Genomic DNA, 20165 nt, shown 5'->3' on the forward strand with positions numbered 1-20165 from the left:
ATGCTATCGGCATACTCCATTTTCATTGATTTTACCCAAAATTAACTCTGTCACTTATGATTGCAAGTTGTTGTGAGTCAATGACTACTTTAGTGTTAAAATATGGTGCTGTATTTTTAGGATAGTGTGTTTTATAATATCATTTTATGTAGATATCCACATTTATTTAATATTTTTCTTCTGCAGTTTTTATTGAAAATGCAATATTTGATACCTCAAAAAATGAAGCCAGATTTGGAATCAGCACCCCAAAATTACCTTAGAACCGATGGAATACCTTAAGCCAGAGAAAGTGTGTTGACCAGTGTTATTAAAGCGTGCCACAACCTCCCTAATTCTTGCACTGAATCAAAGCAGCAAATTAATTTAAATGTATTCTAATTCATGTATTATTCCTTGGTTTTTCGTGCACAGACCTGTAATTGAATTTTTTTCTTCCAAAATTGAGCGGTGACCCTGGCGTTGGCTCATGTATGTACTGCATGTTGAAATTCTTTCCTCCCGTACGTAGCCAACGGTGCTAATCGGAGGCACGTGTTCGGGTGAGACCTGCCGTCCCGTTTGCTCGGCACGAAGTCGAACGTTTTGCTCCATGCGCTGGGAGCTTTTGTCCGGAACCGAATTCCTGGAGAAGCTCCCCGCACGCGGAGCGAACCTTCGGGACGTCACGCCGAACAGCACACGGCGGCATGACGAGCGCTGACTGACTGCGCGTGGTATTGGTGGCGAGTGCGACCATACACGCGACCAAGCGCCGAGTGTGCGTGCATACGTATGTACGTGTGTTGAACTTCTTTCCAATCGTACGTGGCCAACGGTGCGAATCTGGAGGGTGCGGATGAGGGATCACGTGACCGAGGCCTGTCGCAGGAGTTGGCCGCGGCCGGCGGTTTTCACGTGCGGCAGCGTGACTCGATTCCGTAGTCAAATCTTAGAGGTTTAGACCTGCAGAGAAATACGTAGATCTGTTCTCAAAACGTTAAACGTCACTCCCCCTGATACTTGGAAGCAGGCGTCATTGGGCATTGCTCATCCTCCAGATCCTCAACAACAAATCGGCTGATTGCCTCCTTTGACTGCCTTGCACTCGCAGTCCTCATCAGATCGCCTTTAGCAGCACCTGTTTATATTAACACGCAGTAGGCTTTTGCGACCAATGTTATCTATAATAGAGGTTTTTTGGGTTAGAGCGTCTAAATGTAAATGTGTCGTGAAACCCGCCACCACCCGACACGGCCAATTCGTAAGGTTTGTCACGTAAACAGAATGTGCCAATTCGTTACTAGTCGAGCACACCGGTGTGTTGGGAGAGTAAACGCACCTCAACATTTACAATTGTTTACTCTCCAACACACCCCGGTGTGCTGAACAACTAACAAATTGGCATGTTTTGTTTACGTGGCAAACCTTACCATTCGGCTGTGTCGGGCGGTGGCGGGTTTAACGACACATTTATATGCATGCAATCTAACCCAAAAAATATCTAATATGAGCTCCTGTTCACTTCTCATGATTGTCTTTGGCGTGATATCTGGCCACGGTGAGACATCGCCTCGCGTTGTCGCCCCTCACTCTTGGGACGAGCTCGCTTCGTGGTTTCGGGGTTTTCGTCCCTTGCTCCCTTCCTTTTGGCCTTAAAAAAAAAACAATTCCTGACCTGGTTTAAGATCTCTCCCCGTCTCTTGCACGCGTGGTGAGCGATAGCCCGCGCGAGTCGGTGTGATGTTTCCAGTGTCCCCTGCTGCCAGTGTTTGTTAGCTGAGCGATGTGTGACTTCCATGTTGTTTTCTTCCACAAATGCGTTTCCAATCCAGTTGTCTGCAATGCTATAATTTATTCGCTACTGTAACTTTACACCAAGGTCCTGCATGGGTCACCCGTGCAAAACTGCTCAGGATGAATGTTTCGTACCCTCGTCAGCAAATAATATCGGTCGATATGTGTAAGTGGTCAGATCTTGTAGCGTATATATATGTACCACACAATGTGGATTTATCTAAATGTGAGGTGTGGAGGGTAAAGCATTAAGGCAAAGCGTTAGAATGCATCTTAAAAATTATTCAATTAGGTTATTCCCTCCCCCCCACTTCCCCTGCGAATCTGCTGCCCCGACCGTTGCCCCCTACGGTGGTAGGAGGGAAGTGAGCCCCACGTGCCTCCAGGAGGTGTCCCCTATTCGAGGGCAGTACTGCTCCGAACCATCACGCGATCAGGGACAACGTGTTTCCCTCTTGGGTGTCTGTGTTGTGTTTTTGGGTTCTTGAATAATAAAAAAGAAGATATGTATATATTAAAAGATGATCAAATACAAGACGACTTGGATTTACGTAGGTTCTAACTATCTCGAGATGCCGCGCGGAGACAGTGGGACGTGTTCATTTCAGAAAGGGAGAAGCAGTCGGTCATAGGCAAGGGGGAAACAAGGAAAGCCGAGAAGTTTGGCCTTAAACATGGGGCAGGGAGCCGACAGCACGGCCGGCGGGACCAAAGAGTTCCAGCAGAGGAAAATGAGCAACGTAGTACCGAGCAAAAATTGTCCACGCACTATCTAATTCGCCTCAATTCCCCTCGTGCTGCATCGGTTATTCGACTTCTGTGTGCAGTCTCAGTAAGTGCCAGAGCAGCCGGCGACTTTGAATTTTAACAGCGGCCCTTTCGGTCCTCTTTCTCTCTCTTGCAGGACAACCACTCCGTGAAACGATGTCCGTAAAATGCAAGAGAAAAGCGGGCTCCGATCGTCGAGAAACGCAGAGCCGCTGAAGCGCCCCGACGTTACGACAGCAACAGGCCGCGAAGAGATGGTGAGAGTGGGCTCCATTCTCGTCCAGAACTTGCTCGTGTCGCCGTCGCTGGTGCTGCCCAACGTCATGCTGCTCGTGGCCTTCTGCGCGCAGAGCGGCGCCTCCTGCCCGCACGAGTGCTGACTGCGGCAAGCAGGACGACCACACCCTGGTGCAGTGCAGCAACCGCAGCCTCAAGGAGATCCCCATGAACCTGCCCAACGACACGACCATCCTCAAGCTCGACTCCAACCAGATCACCGTCGTCCCCGACGGCGCCTTCCGCAGCCTGCAGCGCCTGCAGCAGCTCGACCTGTCGCACAACCGCATCGAGGCGCTCGCCAACGGCGCGTTCCGTGGCGCCAACCAGCACCTCCAGCTGCTGGACCTGTCGGAGAACCGGCTGCAGGAGCTGCCGCGCGACGCCTTTCGGGGGCTGACGGCCAAGACGAAGCTGCACCGCAACCCACTGCACTGCGACTGCGACCTGCAGGTCTGAGGCCCGGGCGTCCGTGCATGCTGTGCGCTCATGCGTCTGGTTTCCTCCGGCACTGGTTTGCCCACCCTCAGCTCAAACTTGGGGCGCGGAGGGAAGCTGCGGTGGTGGTGGGCGGAGGGGGGGCGAGCTTGCTTCATAATGCCCGCTGGCCGCATGAGTTCTGCCACTTTACAAAAGCCCTGCTCCGACGTAATTGGCACCCATACCGAGCGTGGGGATTGTTCGCAGTTGGGCTTCATAGCCCTCCCGAATGGGTATTCGCCACCGCGAGCATTCGGGCAGCGCTAATCGAGCGCTAGAGAGGAATTCTCTAGACCCGGCAACTACACACTGCGTTTCTAATGTTAGTGAGAGCCAGTTATCTCGGTCACTGCAAGGGCCTCTTTATGGTTGGTGGACAGGCACGTTATTTATCTTTTTGGCATTATACTTGGATACTAATTGTGGAATGTGTGAGAGTTAATGCGCGGTTGCCGGCCAAAGGCATTCAAAACTTCTCTTCAACCATCGAAAATATTTCCCATCCCTGGCTTAGTCATCTGTAACCGATGACTAATTCACGACTCAGTCATCGGTTACACGAGAGTGTGTGCAGGCTGAAAACAAGAGCATTAATAATAAAAAAAAGAGAATACTCACAAAAGGTTGCAATCGTGACCGCAGGTTTCAGGCTAGTTATCTAGTTATCGTACCTGCATGTCATGTGATGTCGTTAAACGGCATGTATAATGCACAGGAGCTTGGAAGGCCCAATCCTATGATCACATTCATACCTTTCGCTGCATATTCATTTCTCACTGGGTGGGTTGTATTTTAGTATTCCTGCGTATTTTGCTTTCACGAGGACGCTGCATATGTGTCATGCCTCGGTGTGGCATGGCAGTGAAGCACAGATCCTGACTGCAAAGTCTGCCATAATCCAGGATTTCAAAGATGCTGTTTTGGTTGTGTGATGTTTTTTTGGAGCCGTCGTTCCCGGCAAGACGTATTCATTCATCGGTCCTCACGTCGTTGGGAAAATCCTGACCGTGAATCTCGGTGCATAGGACGACAATTGCAACATCAACAATGGAGTCACTCGGGGCAGAGTTTGGCTTCACGAGACTCAGGTGTGGATACCTCCCGCTCGGTGAAAAATGTAGGCTGCCGATTAATAATGGAGACGACGGTGAAGCCGAAGCGATTAATAAACCGGGGTACGGTCGGCACACCCTAAAATATACATGAACCAATTAAAACAGAGTGTTTGAGATGGAGGTGGGGAGTCAAGTTCAATGGGATTTCACGAGGCAAACAAACGGCGGTATTCCCTTTGATGTCGCAGGGGGAGGGGGGGGGCTGAATGGTGTGGAAGTGCTCCATGGAACACTCGTCTTCGTGATGCTGTGAACACGGGTCACCTATTATGGCCCTTCTTGGTCACGTGGTGATGGCTTTCCCGTTTTGTTTTGTTTCCCCCCCCCCCCCCTCGTTATGTTTCGGTCACGCTGTGGGCTTGTCGGGGGCCTGTCGCGTGATGGTGAACACGCTTCCATTTCGATAACACTCGCGAGACGAGGGTTCCGTCAACCCATGTTCGAGAGTGGTCTCCAGGAGAGAGATGTCACAGAAACTGCTTCTGAGGGTCCCTACAGTGGCCTCATCCAACCCACGTTGAAAACCTTCTCTCGTGCCCTGCTCATCACGTGACAGAACTGAAAAACTAATCGGAATTAAATAACAAAAAAAAAACGATTTTAATAATGGAGTTTTCGGTGCAGTCTTTGGTGACCATGCTGAGAACATCAACTCGCTCCAGTCATGCGCCCAGGTTAAGTGTAGGTGGTTTCCAGGATTTGAAACTCGAGAATCACAGCCTTGTCGGCATTATCCCACGGAGCCCAATCCGACCATCTCACAACAGTTTTTTTTTAATCGAGTTGGTTTTTAACATTTTTGTCGATCATCGTTTTATTGACGCTGGTGACACGGCTCGCACGTAAAGATGCAAGAAACTTGCACGGCAGCGCTTCGGGATGCGTGCGGCGCGCTCGTGTGTGTAGCTCCCTGATGAAGCAGCAGGAGCAGCAACCCTCTTTAATGGTCCGGGATTAATTGAATTGCTGGAGGGCCCTGGATGACTTAGCGGTGCCCAGAGCCGGTGCTTGGCAACCTCCACACGGGAGGACCACGCTTGGAGTCAGGGCGCCAGCAGGTCGGGCCCAGCGGCGTGCGCACAGCGCGCAGATTGATTCCCCGGCTTCTGGAATTTTGGTCACGGCTAATTACCTCCCCTCCACAACTTCGCAACTTTGCAAAACCTCCCCCTCGCACGTGAAACTGAACGCAACTCCTGCCAATATCACACGGGCTATGGAAAATAAACTGCGACGGTCGTGAATAATTATCATAACAACAACAATGTGTATAATTATAATTGAGATGAGCCATGTTCTATCCACTGCTAGATCAAGGTCTTCACAAGTCGTCGCCAGTGACGCAAGCTTATCTTGTTGCTCCGTCTCCACGGGGGATGTCTTTTGGGAATGTTCTCTGGCTGTCGTTAGTCCACTCTGCCCTTAGTCTCATCTTTAGTCTCGGCCAGTGGCGATTATCCTTGCTTGGGACGTGTCCTGCACAAGCCCGTTTACTCACAAGCGACACCCAGGCCGCAGGAGCCAGGCGTACGAATATATTCACCCTCCTCCATAATCAGCCATCTCTCACTTTGAGGATATTGAACAGATTGCGGCTCTTTAAAAAATGCGGAATTCAATCCTCGCCTCACTGAGGCTCGGTAATGTCCCAGGTTCTCTAAATAGGGTGTCCCCTGTTCAATGAGATTTGGTCCTTCCGATGTTGTCTGTAGCAATGGCAACTATAGGCGGCGGCCTGTCCTTACCCAGCTCAGCTTAACACGCGACACCTGCCCTTTCCGTCATCCTGTCCGACCAGAGATGCAGCTCGCTGAGCAAACAATGTTCGGTGAGCTGCACCTCTCCTCTATCAGGAATGCTTCGCGATAAACAAGAGAGTTCATTTCACTCTCTCTCGAGTGGCCATCTGCAGCCCAAGCTGACTTGTTTTTCTAGGTCACCCCTGCCCCCGCCCCCCACCTCCCTCCCCGGATGGTTTCTTCTCCTGGTGCCTCCGCGTCTCTCGATGTCCGATAGGAGAGGCCCTCCTCTTCCCGCTCGCGTTTCTCCCCCCCCCGACCACCACCTCCAGCGGCGTCTGGCGCGGCACCTCCCATGCCCAATCACCCCCATGCCGAGCTGTGGTTGACAAGTTTTTCCATGCGCCTTTTGCGTTTTCTAACACTATCTTCTCTAGCCACTAAGACAAAACGCATAAACGGTTCATTTTAAGCGTTACCAGTTTTTGTTGTTGTAACACCGCCACTTTGCTCAGCGTGATATTTGTGTTTTTTTATTATTAGGAAGTGAGGCGCCTGAGACGTGATGTGAGGCTGGGCAGATTTGGCAGTGTCTTGTCAAAATGATGATACTTCAATTGTAGACTTGGTGCGTTCCGTCCAGCCATCGCTCCGTCGTCGGAAAATCGCTAAGGATACCTGACCTCATACCTCCCCCCCCCCTTTCCAATAAAATGTATTAATGCGGTAATCTTTATTATTGACTCTTGAAAATAAAATAGAAATTGAATGGCAGGCTGTTGTATGCATCGTAGCCCGCGTGTCTCTTTGTTTAACACCGTGCCAGTATTTGGAGCACAGTGGGCAAAATGTCAGGCAGCGGGAGAAAAAATCTCGTCTCCGCGTCGTCTCCCCGTCCTTCCGTTGGCTGCGGGCGCACGGGCGTTCGCCTCGAATGTGTGTCACGATCGTGCCAAGCGACGCGAGAATGTGGGTCAAATAAACGCGATTACTTTTAGCTGCTCATCGCCTCTGAAACGGTGCCGGCTGTGCGCCCACCCCCCCCCACCACCGCCCCCATAAAGCCCACAGCGCTTCCCTCCCCCTCCAGCCGCTCCGCCTTCCTGTCCTCGTTTGCACCGAGCCCGAGGCTCCGGACAACCCCTCGACGCGCCCGTGACATGCTTCCACTCGCACGCATCTCGCGGGGCGCCCTACGCCGGCAGTTGCGCTTCGCCGCATCGCCCGAACGGCGTGTGGCTGCGAATGCGCGCGCGTGCGTGCGTGCGTGCAGCGGGTCAGCGCGCTGTGCTACAAACCCGGCCGCCCGAGTTTGAGTCCTGCTCACGGCCACCATTACAAGTGACGATTATCTGAACTGGGTTTTCTGGGCCTCCCCTGGGTTAACTCCGCTTTATATGAATGCCTTGGGTGAGGTGTTTAAAACGTCGCCACTCGAGAGACAAAGGGGAGCGGGCATCCTGTTGGCCATCCAAACCCCTCGTGTGCCGAGGCCCTCTTCGTAGGTGCTCGCTCCAACGGTTTGTTTTTCCGCAGTGTTTCCGTGGACCGCTCGGCCGATGCAAACATTTCCGCGTACCACCCAACTAGCACGGCCCCCCACCCCGCGTGAACAATCGCATTCATTTCTCTCTGAATGCCAGGAATACAAAATGATTCGTATCACCGAAATATGAAAACATATATTTTTTAAACGCAGTTATAAAGGTTTTTTTTAAAGGGTTTGGGGGGGTGGGGCATTTAGATATTAGGGTTAGGGTAGTTTAATCAGGGTAGTTTACTAACATCCAGGTTCTCAATCCGCTTGTCCCAGTGAGGGTCGCGGCAGCAGCGTGTTGAGTGGGGCGGTCCAGACCTCCCTTTCCCTGGCGACAGACTTTAGCTCTTCCTGGGGAATTCCCAGGAATTTCCCAGGCCAGCCGAGTGGCCCCGGCGTTTTCGCCAAGTGGGACGTGTCCGGTAGAGTTCCGGGGGGGAGTCTACCAGGGGGGGGCATCCTTGCCAGGTGACCGAACCACCTCAACTGGCTCCTCTCGATCCGGAGGAGCAGCAGCGGGTCGCGACTCCGAGGCTCTCCCTGATTACCGAGCTCCTCGCCCGATCACGGAGAGTGGTGAGCCCGGCAAACCTTGTGGAGAAACCTCATTTTGGCCCCTTGTACCCGCGATCTTTTTGCTGACTTCTTGCCAGGTCCCCCTCGCAAAACAGTTTTTTTTTATCTCAAGGGTGTGTATGTACCTGGTTGAATAAAGGTCAACAAAAAATAAAAATGACCCGTTTAAATTTAAGAAAAATGCTCATTAATGTCTGCGAAGATTGGCATTATTTCCAGACCAACCTGGGTTTGCATCACAGCCCTGCAGGCCACTTAGAGGACCTTCAGTGGCCCACCGGTGGTACCGGGGACCCTACTCTGAGAACCACTGGCTTAAGCCATACGGGGTGGGGGGGGGGGGGGTCTTTGTATGTTTGAATAACCACAATGTGTGCACGAAACACACGTGATCCGCTACACAACGTGAATACGCTGCCTCGCCTGTTGGATATAGCACGCATTAGCCTCATAATAATTCAATAATAGCAATAATAATGATGGGAAATGGAATAAATAGCAATAATAATGATGGGAAATGGAATAAACGTTTGTAATGTGCACGGTGCCACTTGTAATAAAGCGCGCAGGAATGTAACTCACTCTCACGAAGCGATTCGACCATTGGCTGCAAATGAAGAGTTGTTTATTATTCGGCTCAAGTGCACTGTCATTTGCTACCGTTTCTTCTCTTCAATAGACCAAATCTAACATTGCTGTGCACTACGCATTTAATTTGCAATCTGTTTCCCCCCCCATTCTCTCACGCGTGCAATGCAATACATGCCTCTTGAGCTTGAGAATAAGCTAATCAAAGCATCGCTACAAGCCTGCTCCTAATGTTCCAGGTGTATGCGAGCAAAACCAAAACCTCGGGCAAAGAAGGTCATATAAACAAGCAAAAATAATGGCTGGAGAAACACAACTGCAACACAACAGCAGCGACGTTTGTATGCCTAGGGCATTGGCTGAAGAAAGTTGAGTATGAAAATAATGAAACGTAGAGACGGATCAGAGTAGGTGGTTTGGGTGTTGATGTTTGGAAAACTGAACTTGGTAATGAAACATAACGTACCAGCGTTGCCTAAAGTGAGGACATTCTCAGAGATTGTACGGCACCTGCTGTGGCACACGAATCAAAAATATATGAACACTGGTACAAACACTGAGGTACAAAGAGCAGCATGGAGAGATGCATGCCGAGAGTTACACTGAAAGACTGCAAGACTTGGGTCACGTGGAACAGAGAATTGGTGCAAATTATAGGAATAATATTGTAACTGAAACTATTTTTTTTATTTTACCAGATAAGGCCCACTGAGCTATAGAGCCATTCCCTCGTTATTCACGAACTTGATATCCACGATTTTTGACTATGCTCGAATCGCATCTGGAACTCTGCACGACAGCATCGAGAGAGAAGTGATGAGAGAAAACGATGAGATAAAGTGACGATGCACAGCATCCTCATGATTTAATGTAAGTTAATTTATAGACTATTACTACGATAATAAGCCAAGAATGTGTGTCCCGTGCGTGACGTCACTCCACGAGGCCCACCCCCGCGTGACGTCACTCCACATGAGGCCCACCACCCCCTCGTTAATTTTCATGAGTGGGTGCATTTTTACACTAACGCAAAGGAAGGTCGAGCTGAATTAAATTATTTTTTACGCAAAGTCGCTTCAAATATGACGTTTCTTTACAGAAAGTGACGGTAAAAAATTAATCTTCGCAGCACAGTGCTACATCCGTGCATGAAGTCACTGCAAAAGAGACCCCCCCGCACCCTTTATTAATATGCAGCACCCCTCCACAATAACTATTAACGGTTGACGTCACTCCACATAGGGCTAACCCCCCCTCATTAATAATCATGAGCTGAACGATTTTTCTATTGAATATTTCATATTTACTGCAATACACACCCATCCTTGGACGGGCAAACAAGCTAGTTATTTAATACTTTCATATTATTTGTATTTACTTTGTTTATTCTAACCAGTTATTATTTTGTCGTATTATATTTTCCATGTATTTCATAGGTTATGTACGTGTTCATTTAAGGCTATTCATAGGTCTATATCTGCGAAATTTGCTGTTCACGAGCATATCCGGAATGTATCCTTCGCAAATAACGAAGGGACATTGTATAGCTCTTTTTCAGAAATGATAGCTCAACAAAGTGGCTTATCACGTGGACATGTATAGTGGCAGACAAATACTCTAAACGCGTCTTTCCAAAATGTGGAGGGGAAAACCGGAGGACCCGGAGACAAATCCAATATTGGCATCATAGGAAAGTAGGTGGACTGCCACCTGACCTTGGTTTTCCCGGGATCTTCCTCTTGTTGAGGCAGCAGCTGTCCTGGGTATTGTGAGATGTTCTTCTGCTTACCATGATGTGTCCCGGGTGTTTGCACCTCCAGAGGTGAGCGACCCTAAGTCCAGCCCAAGTTCATAAACGGCCTTCACTCGGCAGGGGAGATGCCCAGAAGGTCCCTCACCCTCTCCATCTTCAGCTTCAGCAGCGTAATCGATGCAGCCTGTGCAATTGAATTTTTACTTGCACGTTTTATTGTGCTTCCATGGCAAATGGAAACCAACCCATCCAGCCACTGGGGCAGTTTTTTCTTTGTTTGTTATAACATTGAGGTGAATGTAGCAAGCCACTCGGAATTTCCACCGACTGGCTTAGGATTGCAAACAGGCTGATGAGCACCGCCTCAATGCCCTTGAGCAGGAGATCACGTCAGAATCAGAATGTTAATTTATACTGGAGGAATAAAAAAACTACAAAGTTATTTTTCACAAATGTCCGGTATACTTTGCGTGTGACGAGATACCGAGCCACCCATTTCACTATGTTTCCAAGGCAAATGAAAACTGGCCTAACCCGACTGCAGCAGCTCTTCCAGATAGGGAGTTTGGCGCAGCAGAAGGCTTGAACGTTGGCTCATCACCGATGTGCGTGGTTGTGTGTGCGCCCCGTGCCCTTGTGCAGGAGCTCTTCGTGGAGATCAGGAGGTGGCTGGACACGAGCGCGGACATGGGCAGCCAGGTGGTGTGCGAGTCCGCCGCCCAGGACCAGTACCGCGGCGTGCCCGTCCTGGAGCTGATTGACACGGTCAACCTGTGCAACCACCGGACCATGGACGTGGCCATGCTGGTCACGATGTTCGGCTGGTTCACCATGGTCATCTCGTACGTGGTGTACTACGTGAGGCAGAACCAGGAGGACACGCGGCGTCACCTCGAGTACCTCAAGTCCCTCCAGAGCAAGCAGAAGACGCCCGACGAATCCGATAACATCAGCACCGTGCTCTAGAGGGCAGCCTGCTTGCAAGCCGCTGCCCCCCTGCTCCCCCCCCCCTCACAGCCCCCTACGGCCAATGCCCACGTTTGACTCTCGACGTTGTCTCAACCGCGCAGAGGAATCAAAAAGCCTTGGCATCGACTGGCCAGTCGAGTCCGCGGCAGGTTGAGGAAGGGACGCCTGTTAGGTGCCCTGCCGATTTGCGATTCGAGTCAATCGGTCGGTCGGCAGGGAAAACGAAGGTCGCGGCGAGGGATGGAGTCTCCCGCGGTCGCTCGCGGAGCCTGACCTCTGTCGCGGAGCCTGACCCCTCACGCCGGTTGGCCGAGCCAACGGCGGGAGTTGTGCTCGAAGGTTGAGTGATAGCCGGGTTTTTTTTTGGACCATCTTTTCTCGAGATTAAAATACTAACGGAAGCGACCTGCGACTGATGGATCCGCGCAGGGGCGCAGTCGCCAAAACTCTCTTAATGTTCATGCTGCTGCTGCTGCTGCATTGTGTGTGTGTGTACATAGATGCAGGGCTACTCCTGCGAGGCATTACACCGGCCTGGGGAAGACGCGGGGTGTCGCGTCGCAACGGCACAACGTCCCGACAGCACCGTCATGGCAGCATACTCATATTAAGCGAGCTCCATCCGTACGTTAGTGCGATTTCATTTAATCATTTGCGTGCGTGGGTTTTCTTTTTGTTAAGGCCAACGGTTTTGAAGCGAGGAGGGACAGAGGCTGGTGGCCTTATCATGGCGCACAGATATTGGCGCTCCCTGCACGGCGCTTATCCGATACTGGGTGGTCGTTCCGGTTCTCATCGCCGTCGCGCCGTGGGTCTGGGCCTTTCGGAAAGCGACGGCGACGCGACTTGTGATCGCCATTAATTTCTCATCATCACGACGCGATGCGGGAGGCAGGGACCTCGTCGCGTCTCTGCTCGTGACGGGATCGCTCGTTCGGACCAGTCGCGTCTCCGTCCGAGCTGCCTGCAGTTGTGCCCCCCCCCCCCTCCGCTGATGGGGAGTGCCGCCAGTCCGTTTTGCATTACCCCCCCCCCCCCAACATTTAACTTTGTCTAGTCGCATCTCGCCACACGAGCAAATGTGGCGCGGAGACGACGTCACGATAGCGGAGGTGGAGCGTGGGCCGGGGGGGGGGCGGGGCTCTGCTCCTCCTGCGTCACGCTGAGGACACCACGTGACAGTGACCACCCCCGTCCCCCCACCCTCCCTTCTTTTACGGTGGGGCCAGTGCGGCTCGTTCGGTACGGTTTCATTCCAGAAGAAAACTGTTTCCGGGAAACACAATCAGTGAAAGCACAAAAGGCAATCCCCGCCCCCGCTCCCCCCCATCTTGAGGCGAGACCAGCGCTGTTTATTCTAAGTGCCTAACGAGGAAAGCCCCACCAGGACTCGTGATCGATTGCATTCCATCGGCGGGAGCAAGCGAGCAGCTTCGCTGACGTTTAAAAGTTGTTGGTCACCTCGCGCTGATGTTTGTTGAGCATGGCCTTCCGGCCCGAGGGTTCACTTGTAAATGTTGATCCTCCTCACCTTTGTTTGAGTTTTGTTCTTTATATATCTTCGTTAAGAGACAAAAAAAACACGCGAGGGAGAAAATATCGATGCAGTATCCGAATATTTGCGAGACGTTTTTTGTATGTTCATAGCTTGTGCTCGGCTTGATTTTGTTGTGCGTTTATATATACGGTGTATATTAAATTTTGCTGTACTTTCCTTTTCCAATAACAGACTTCAAGTTATTAAACATACACAATAAATAGCCTTACCAATGCTGTATTTCCTCCGCGTGAATGTGTGATTGCTTTTCAGCTGAGAGGAACGCGATTTCACGTATTCGCCAGATGCGCACGGGTTTATTTCAAATGCTATTCGGCATTCCCTCGTTATCGCGAGGGATACATTCCAGAGATGCTCGTGAATAGCAAATGTCATGGATAATGGTTATTTGCCGACGGGAAATATGTTTTGATGAATTGCCTGCAATAAATTACCATAATAACACAAAAAATGTAATATGTTATAAACATGAAGTAAATAAAGATTCATATAGAAGTATTACATCATGTTTAAATGCGGTTGCGTAGAGATTCAGATGCGATTTGTGGATAACCAAAATCGCGGATAGCACAAGTTCGCTGAATAACGAGGGAATAATTTCTTACATGAGCATTTTTCAGCCTGATGTCTCGCTGAATCGCAAAAGGGAAGACCGATTTCCCAAACACACAACGCAAGACGTGTTCATTATTGAAGTTCCTGTTGAAACGTTGCCATCAAATACCCCACGTCAAGGGTGCTGCGCCTGCCGGAGTGGTTCTATCGAAACACGTGCGCGAGTCACCAATGGACACTTGATTGTTACCGAGAGGCCGAAGGATTTCCCCTCGGGGATTTCGCTGCTCCTCTGTGTTGCTCGAGGTGCTCGCAGGAATGGCAGTCGAGAGTTTCCTGGAAATGGCCTCCGTAGGGGAGGTCATGGTGACCTGTGAACCCATCGCCCTGACCTGGCCCCAACCCCCAATCTGTAGCAGTGACCTTGTATTAGGGGGGGGGGAGGCGAAGAATATAAATACTCATGGGGGACTGGATGGGTGGGGGGCGAGGTGGCGCAAAACATTGTTAAATAAACTTTAAACCAATGTTAAACGCTAACCAGCGTTAAATTGCCAATATTGTCATTTTTTTAATCGGAGCTTTTCTGGACCAAACCTATTTTTTTTATCGTGAAGCTATCCAGAGTGAAAAACGATTCGATTTTCTACTGTGCTTCGCCACCCCATGTTCGTGCGCCGGAGCAGAATTCGCTGCCTGGTCGCGGTGATGGCTGTCAAAGCGACACAGTTGTGTGTACACGTTGCGTGTACACGTTGCGTGTACACGTTGTGTGTACACGTTGTGTGTACACGGCTCATCCCAGTTGGTGGCTGCCCGTGATTGCACGCTCCATAAGCAATACTCTGGCATCGTTCACTTTGTGGGCAATTGAAGGTTGTTCACGCAGCTCGGGTGTCGTCATCCGAAGTGACGCGAACAAAAAGCATATTTCGTCAGGGCCCATGGACGTATACGAACGTGAGGAAAATCTGCCAATGGCTTCATTGTACCAATTTTTTTTGCGCGAACCCTTTAGTTATTTTTTTTTAGAATACAGCACCCTCAAGACCACCCCCCCCCCCCGATGCCGTGGGGCTGCCAATTACCTCACCTCAACCCCAATGTCAGATTATTAACCTATTTTAAATTTAACAGGCAACGCGCACTGAGCAGCATAGCTCTTTTTCAAAAGCAAGAAAATACTCGAAACGCACGTCTATAAATGTAGAGGGGGAAACCCGGAGGAAACGGGAAAAAAATCCACGCGACCACAGGGAGAACACACGAACTCCAAACATACAGCAGGGGTCAGAGTTGGGATAGAAACCCACGACCTCCTGTATGCTAGGTGAGGTAGTTAACATCTCGCCGTTACGTTACGGTGGACATAAACTGCTACAACTCGGAGTAAGGCCCTCCTCGTCCATCAGCTCTGTGCGCTTGCAGCAAACGGGAGCGACTGGAGATGCTGCAAATCCAGGCGACGCACAGAGGTGGCCTTAAAAGCTTTGAGTGAGTGAACAGATGGACGCTGCATTACCGGTGCCACACCATCCGCTTTATAACAGAAAATGCGTCATAGGTGAGCTGGAATAATTTTAGTTTTTTTTATCTCGTAAATTGCTAATGGTGCGTTCACCCAATCGCGTGAGGTTAATGTTCCCAAACGGCACAACGTTGTTTGCACGTCCCGCCAAGCTCGATGTGACATCAGGTGTTTTTTGTTTTTATGAGTGGAAAAAAGTTCTGAAATCAATGTTCCCTCTGAAAAAGGCTAACCAGCACCTCCAGATGGTTACCCCAATGCCGCACGGTGCGAGGGGCTGGCTGCTCGGACATCAGCTGCTCTACTCTCTCGTTTTCACTGAAATGTGCGTCCATTGATCATTGAGCCATAGGCCCTAAAAATGTCCTATTGGTCACCCAACAAGGATTGCAAATTCTATCTAAATATGTTTATATCTCCAGGCCATATAAAGGGTACGACAGCGAGTTCACTGTGGCACCTGTTTTACGAGGTGGAGGGAATTTTTTTATGAAGCTGATAATATTCTTACATTTGATAGGGTATATTGTTTCGTAAGGAAGAAGAAGACGACACCCAGCCCCCCTTTGCATCGTGGGTTGCGTGGGACGTTGCCCTGCAAGTCGGCCATTTTACAGGCGCGGCAAAGCGGTGGGCGGACGCCGGCTGTCTTCCGTCGGTCGCAGCTGCAACAACGTGCCGTGTGGCATTGGGCAGGAAACTGGTGCAGAGTTTACCGGGTGAAGCGGTGAGGGAGGAGGGTGGGAGGGTGGTTGGGAGGATGGATGATGGCCGATGGAACAGCATCTGTTAATGTCCAATTTCCACAACTTCCTCTGCAAGCGTCATTATTTAACTCAACTGAGACGCCTTACGTGGCCGATGGTGGTATTTTTGGAATGGAAAAAAAAACACACCGAGAGAAGCTATTTCCATGGCGACACAGCTACCGAGGCAATGCCTCCGTTGCCAGCCGCAGAGCCGCAGAAATAATTGCGGGGGAAGGAAACGGGAGGTGGCTCTGAGCTATTATAGCTAACTGTCCCTTATCTCGTGTGCCCTTTGACGATATTACGCTCAACCATCCGCGGCTCGCCCTTGAGTGGCCGTGTGCTCGAGAGGGCCCCTGGCGCTTGCGGAGCCGACGAGGCCGGGTTGTGGCCGGTTTGGGGTTGGTGCGGCGACACGACGTCGCGAATGGGTTAACTCCAACCTGGCCAGTCAACGGGCCTCAACGTTGAGCTCAATTAACTCAACTTGCAGGCACCGCACGGTGGCTTGGTTGTCAACTCCGTACTATGACATGACAACGACCGAATATCCATCCTTGGATACGCCGTTTCAGATGGAATTTAAGTTTAAGAAAAATATGTAAGGTTCCACATATCTCTGCAATGCACGGCATTTTTAAACAATCACCCCTGTGCGATGGATACGGCAGGCAGGTTTAAATGAGGTCAGCGGTGCTGACACCTGGGAATTAATGGGCCCGCATGAAAAGACTCCGCTCCTGCCTCCTGCCTTGCGCGTCTGCGTGGGGTCCCGGGTTGCGCAGCAGGAACTCTCGAATCAAGGGGATCGCCTCGCTGCCAAATGAGCCAAGAAGGCTTCGTCCACGTGGCGTGGCGCTGCTAACTCAAAGCACCGCGATCTCTTAAGGGGCTGGGGACTCGTTGCCGAAATTGGCATTAAATTGCTCCCTCCCCTGTCACTAAGCGACGGGTGAGAACGGCTCGCTTGACCTCGCCGCGAGATCGACTTGTTTTGCCCCGAGCGGGACAAGCACGTTTTGCTCCCGTTGGCGGCATCGAAACGTCACCTCGACCGCGGCTCTTCTCGATCAGTCGATGAACGATTGCAATTATGCGCCGCTCCTGCTGTGTTTTTTTTTGGTGTCTTTGCGTGCGGCGCCGAGGCACGGATGAATAGCTCTGCGCATCTCCAACGCACAAAAAGCACTCCGTTTCGGGTGGTTTGGCCCCAGTGGGAGTTGGCCTCGCACGCCCCGGTAGCGTTCCGTGACCTACTTTATTTTGTTTTTGCTCAGGGTGATGTCGAGTGCACGGATGGGTTGTCCGTCGGGCTTAGCGGTCCCTTGGATGTGTGACGCTCCTCCTGAAAGGAGTTCATTTTGCCAAAAATGTGCGGTACTTGCAGCCGTCGCTGCCGATAAGTGAATAAGCGCCTCCATCCACGGGTTCAGCTTGGAGAAACAGCCGCGCTGCGTGTCCTGGATAGGACGCGGGGCGACACGGGGGGCTCTGCTGAGTGTGGGAGAGAGAAAGACGGCCAAACCCTGACACTGCTCTCCACTCTCACTCTCGAAGGATCACAACATCCCATATGTGAACACTCACCGGCCAGATGGCTCAGCCGTAGAGGGGCGGCTCGCAATCGGAATCATGCGAGTTCAATTCCCGGTTGGCGATCGAGTTAGTTCCAGGTCCCTCTGGGGTTTGTAAAATGCATACTATCACCTTGCCCTCACCATATTAATGTGGTATTTCCACCACTGGCTCAAGGCTCTAAACGGGGAATGAATACCACCTAAATGTATTTTTAGCAGGAAATTACATGGACTGTTACTGTGGTACATTTGTATCCATCCAATTACGTATTCTACAATCGGTTCAATGTATATCAATTAGCTTGTGAATGGAACACACCAATATCTGAATATTGGCTGATACAAATTTGAAATGCATTTTCATCTCCATTTTTGGAGCAAGAATTGCAGAGAGTGTGTTTCAAATTCCACGTTTGCAGAACGCAACTGAAAAAATATATTGAGTTTGAAAATCCCACGGAATGAGAGAAATAAAGTATTTGCTTTCATATTCTTGGTTCTTTCGGTAAAGTCACATAGAAGAGAAATAAAAAAATAAAAATATATAAACAATAAAATTCTCACGACGTTTCGACTGCAACACAAGCAATCATCATCACACCTGATGATGATTTTTATTATTTTATTATTTCCCATCTACGTGACTTTACCGAAACAATCAAGAATATGAATCCCTGCAGTCACGAAAGCTTTAGATCAAAATTTATTTGCTTTCAGTTGTAAAAATAATCAAGCACACACACATCTACATAATGGATCATTAGGCCGGGTCGGGGATAATTTTGGCGAAGATTATGATGGCCTGACGTCAACGAGGCTTGAAACGTGCGTCATCTGGCCACAACAACAAACAAAGATTCGCCGTATCGCCTTAGCAGACTGTTGGGGCAAGCGCTGTTAACCGCCACACACCGCACCCCACATCTGGCCACACACACACAAAGTCTCCTGTGAATTCTGCTCCTCAGCATCGCATCGCAAGAGACAGTGCAGAGCCACGGCTTTGGCTGCATTGCTTAAACCCACATTGCGAATTAGGGGGCTTATTTTTGGCCGCTTTTTAATGAGACGGGGTAAAAAAAAAGAAAAAAAACGTTACATTTTTGCGATTTAACTAAATTACCCGCGCGGTTTATGACGACGTAACGTGCAATAATAAGCTTGCGGAACAATTGGGTGCGTTAATATCCACGCGTCGGTTACGATGTTTGGATGTGCGGCGTGCGTGACCGGTGAAACGAGCCACATTACAGATCGGTGAATTTTGCGATCGCGTTCGGCTCGCGTCTCGCGTTTGCTCTGTGACAGACGCAAGCGCGATATTTACATGCGAATCACGCCACGCGGTGTGTGTCCCCCCCCCCCCCCCACCGTCGCGCCTCCAAGTAGCACGCGGTTGGCTACCCACGGACGAAAGAAGTTCCGTTGCTTCGTGGCCTACGGATGCCACGTGCACACACATGCACGCGCGTGCGTGCGTGCACGTGGCATCCGTGGGCCACGCACGCGCGTGCGTGCACGTGGCATCCGTGGGCCACGCACGCGCGTGCGTGCGTGCACGTGGCATCCGTGGGCCACGCACGCGCGTGCGTGCACGTGGCATCCGTGGGCCACGCACGCGCGTGCGTGCACGTGGCATCCGTGGGCCACGCACGCGCGTGCGTGCGTGCACGTGGCATCCGTGGGCCACGCACGCGCGTGCGTGCACGTGGCATGCGTGGGCCACGCACGCGCGTGCGTGCACGTGGCATCCGTGGGCCACGAAGCAAATGGAACCGAAGCGCCCGTGGCCTTGCGCCAAAAGCCGTTCTCGTTTGAGGATGACAAAGATCATCGTGACGGTGATGAGATCATCCAGGAGATCGGCGCCGACGCCTCGTGAGGGGCCTGCGGCACAAGCGTTCGATGTTCCCGGCGCATTCAATAATTATGATCGCAAAACAATCATTAGCGTCATCGTGGAGAGAGAGAGTGTGTATATAAGAAATAGCGTTAATTTAACGTGCAGGGTTTCACAGACAATGTTTTGACTCAAATAATTGGCTTCGCAATTATACGCAACCTAATTGGGTACATTGTTTCTTAATTGCTACATTTGAGTGTGAGCATTGTTGCGCAATGTATTGGCGAGCGAGCTGAAACAAAGGTTTTAACTGGCGCGTTCAATGCTCATGTACCGTGGCGCTTTCATACGTTTGGCTCTGTAGGTTGGTAGATCCTTCTTATAGACACAGATGGGTGTCAGATCTTCAGACAGCCCAACCCAAACATCCACTATGCCTCCTTTACATACCTGTTCCTCCGCATATAAAAGACAACTAAAGGATGTTTCGTCGACACATCCCATTGGCGACACGGCCATTCTGGGAGCGCGTATCTTCCAGCGGCGTTGGCTTAACCCAAGCAAATTATTCCTTCGGAAAGAAAGGAGCGAGATGGGAAGCGCCGGCGAATGGGCAGCGGTGTTCTCAGGGAGACGGGCGGTTCGGGAGGAACACGTGGAGCGCCTTGCATCCCTTGCAACTCGTGCGTCCGCCACGTGCTGCACGTCTCGCCTGCATTGCTCGAGATAGACACCGCGTTGTGGTTTTTATTTGCGTGCGTTGGCTGCTGCTGCTGCA

The 20165-nt window shown here is 50.8% G+C and overlaps 1 protein-coding gene across 1 annotated transcript in view; it reads left to right on the forward strand.

The window, feature by feature from the left end:
• Nucleotides 1-13349, forward strand: part of LOC133349786 (leucine-rich repeat-containing protein 3-like) — a 57702-nt gene extending 44353 nt beyond the window's left edge. The window contains 3 exon segments of the mRNA XM_061563530.1: nt 2681-2921; nt 2923-3273; nt 11251-13349. Of these exon segments, the coding sequence (XP_061419514.1) occupies nt 2712-2921; nt 2923-3273; nt 11251-11574 (885 nt within the window). The 5' untranslated portion in view covers nt 2681-2711 and the 3' untranslated portion in view covers nt 11575-13349.
• Nucleotides 13350-20165: the final 6816 nt, after the last annotated feature.

This window comes from Lethenteron reissneri, chromosome 31, assembly GCF_015708825.2.
Source record: "Lethenteron reissneri isolate LAM-NWPU_2019-01 chromosome 31, ASM1570882v1, whole genome shotgun sequence".
Classification (NCBI taxonomy): Eukaryota; Metazoa; Chordata; class Hyperoartia; order Petromyzontiformes; family Petromyzontidae; genus Lethenteron; species Lethenteron reissneri.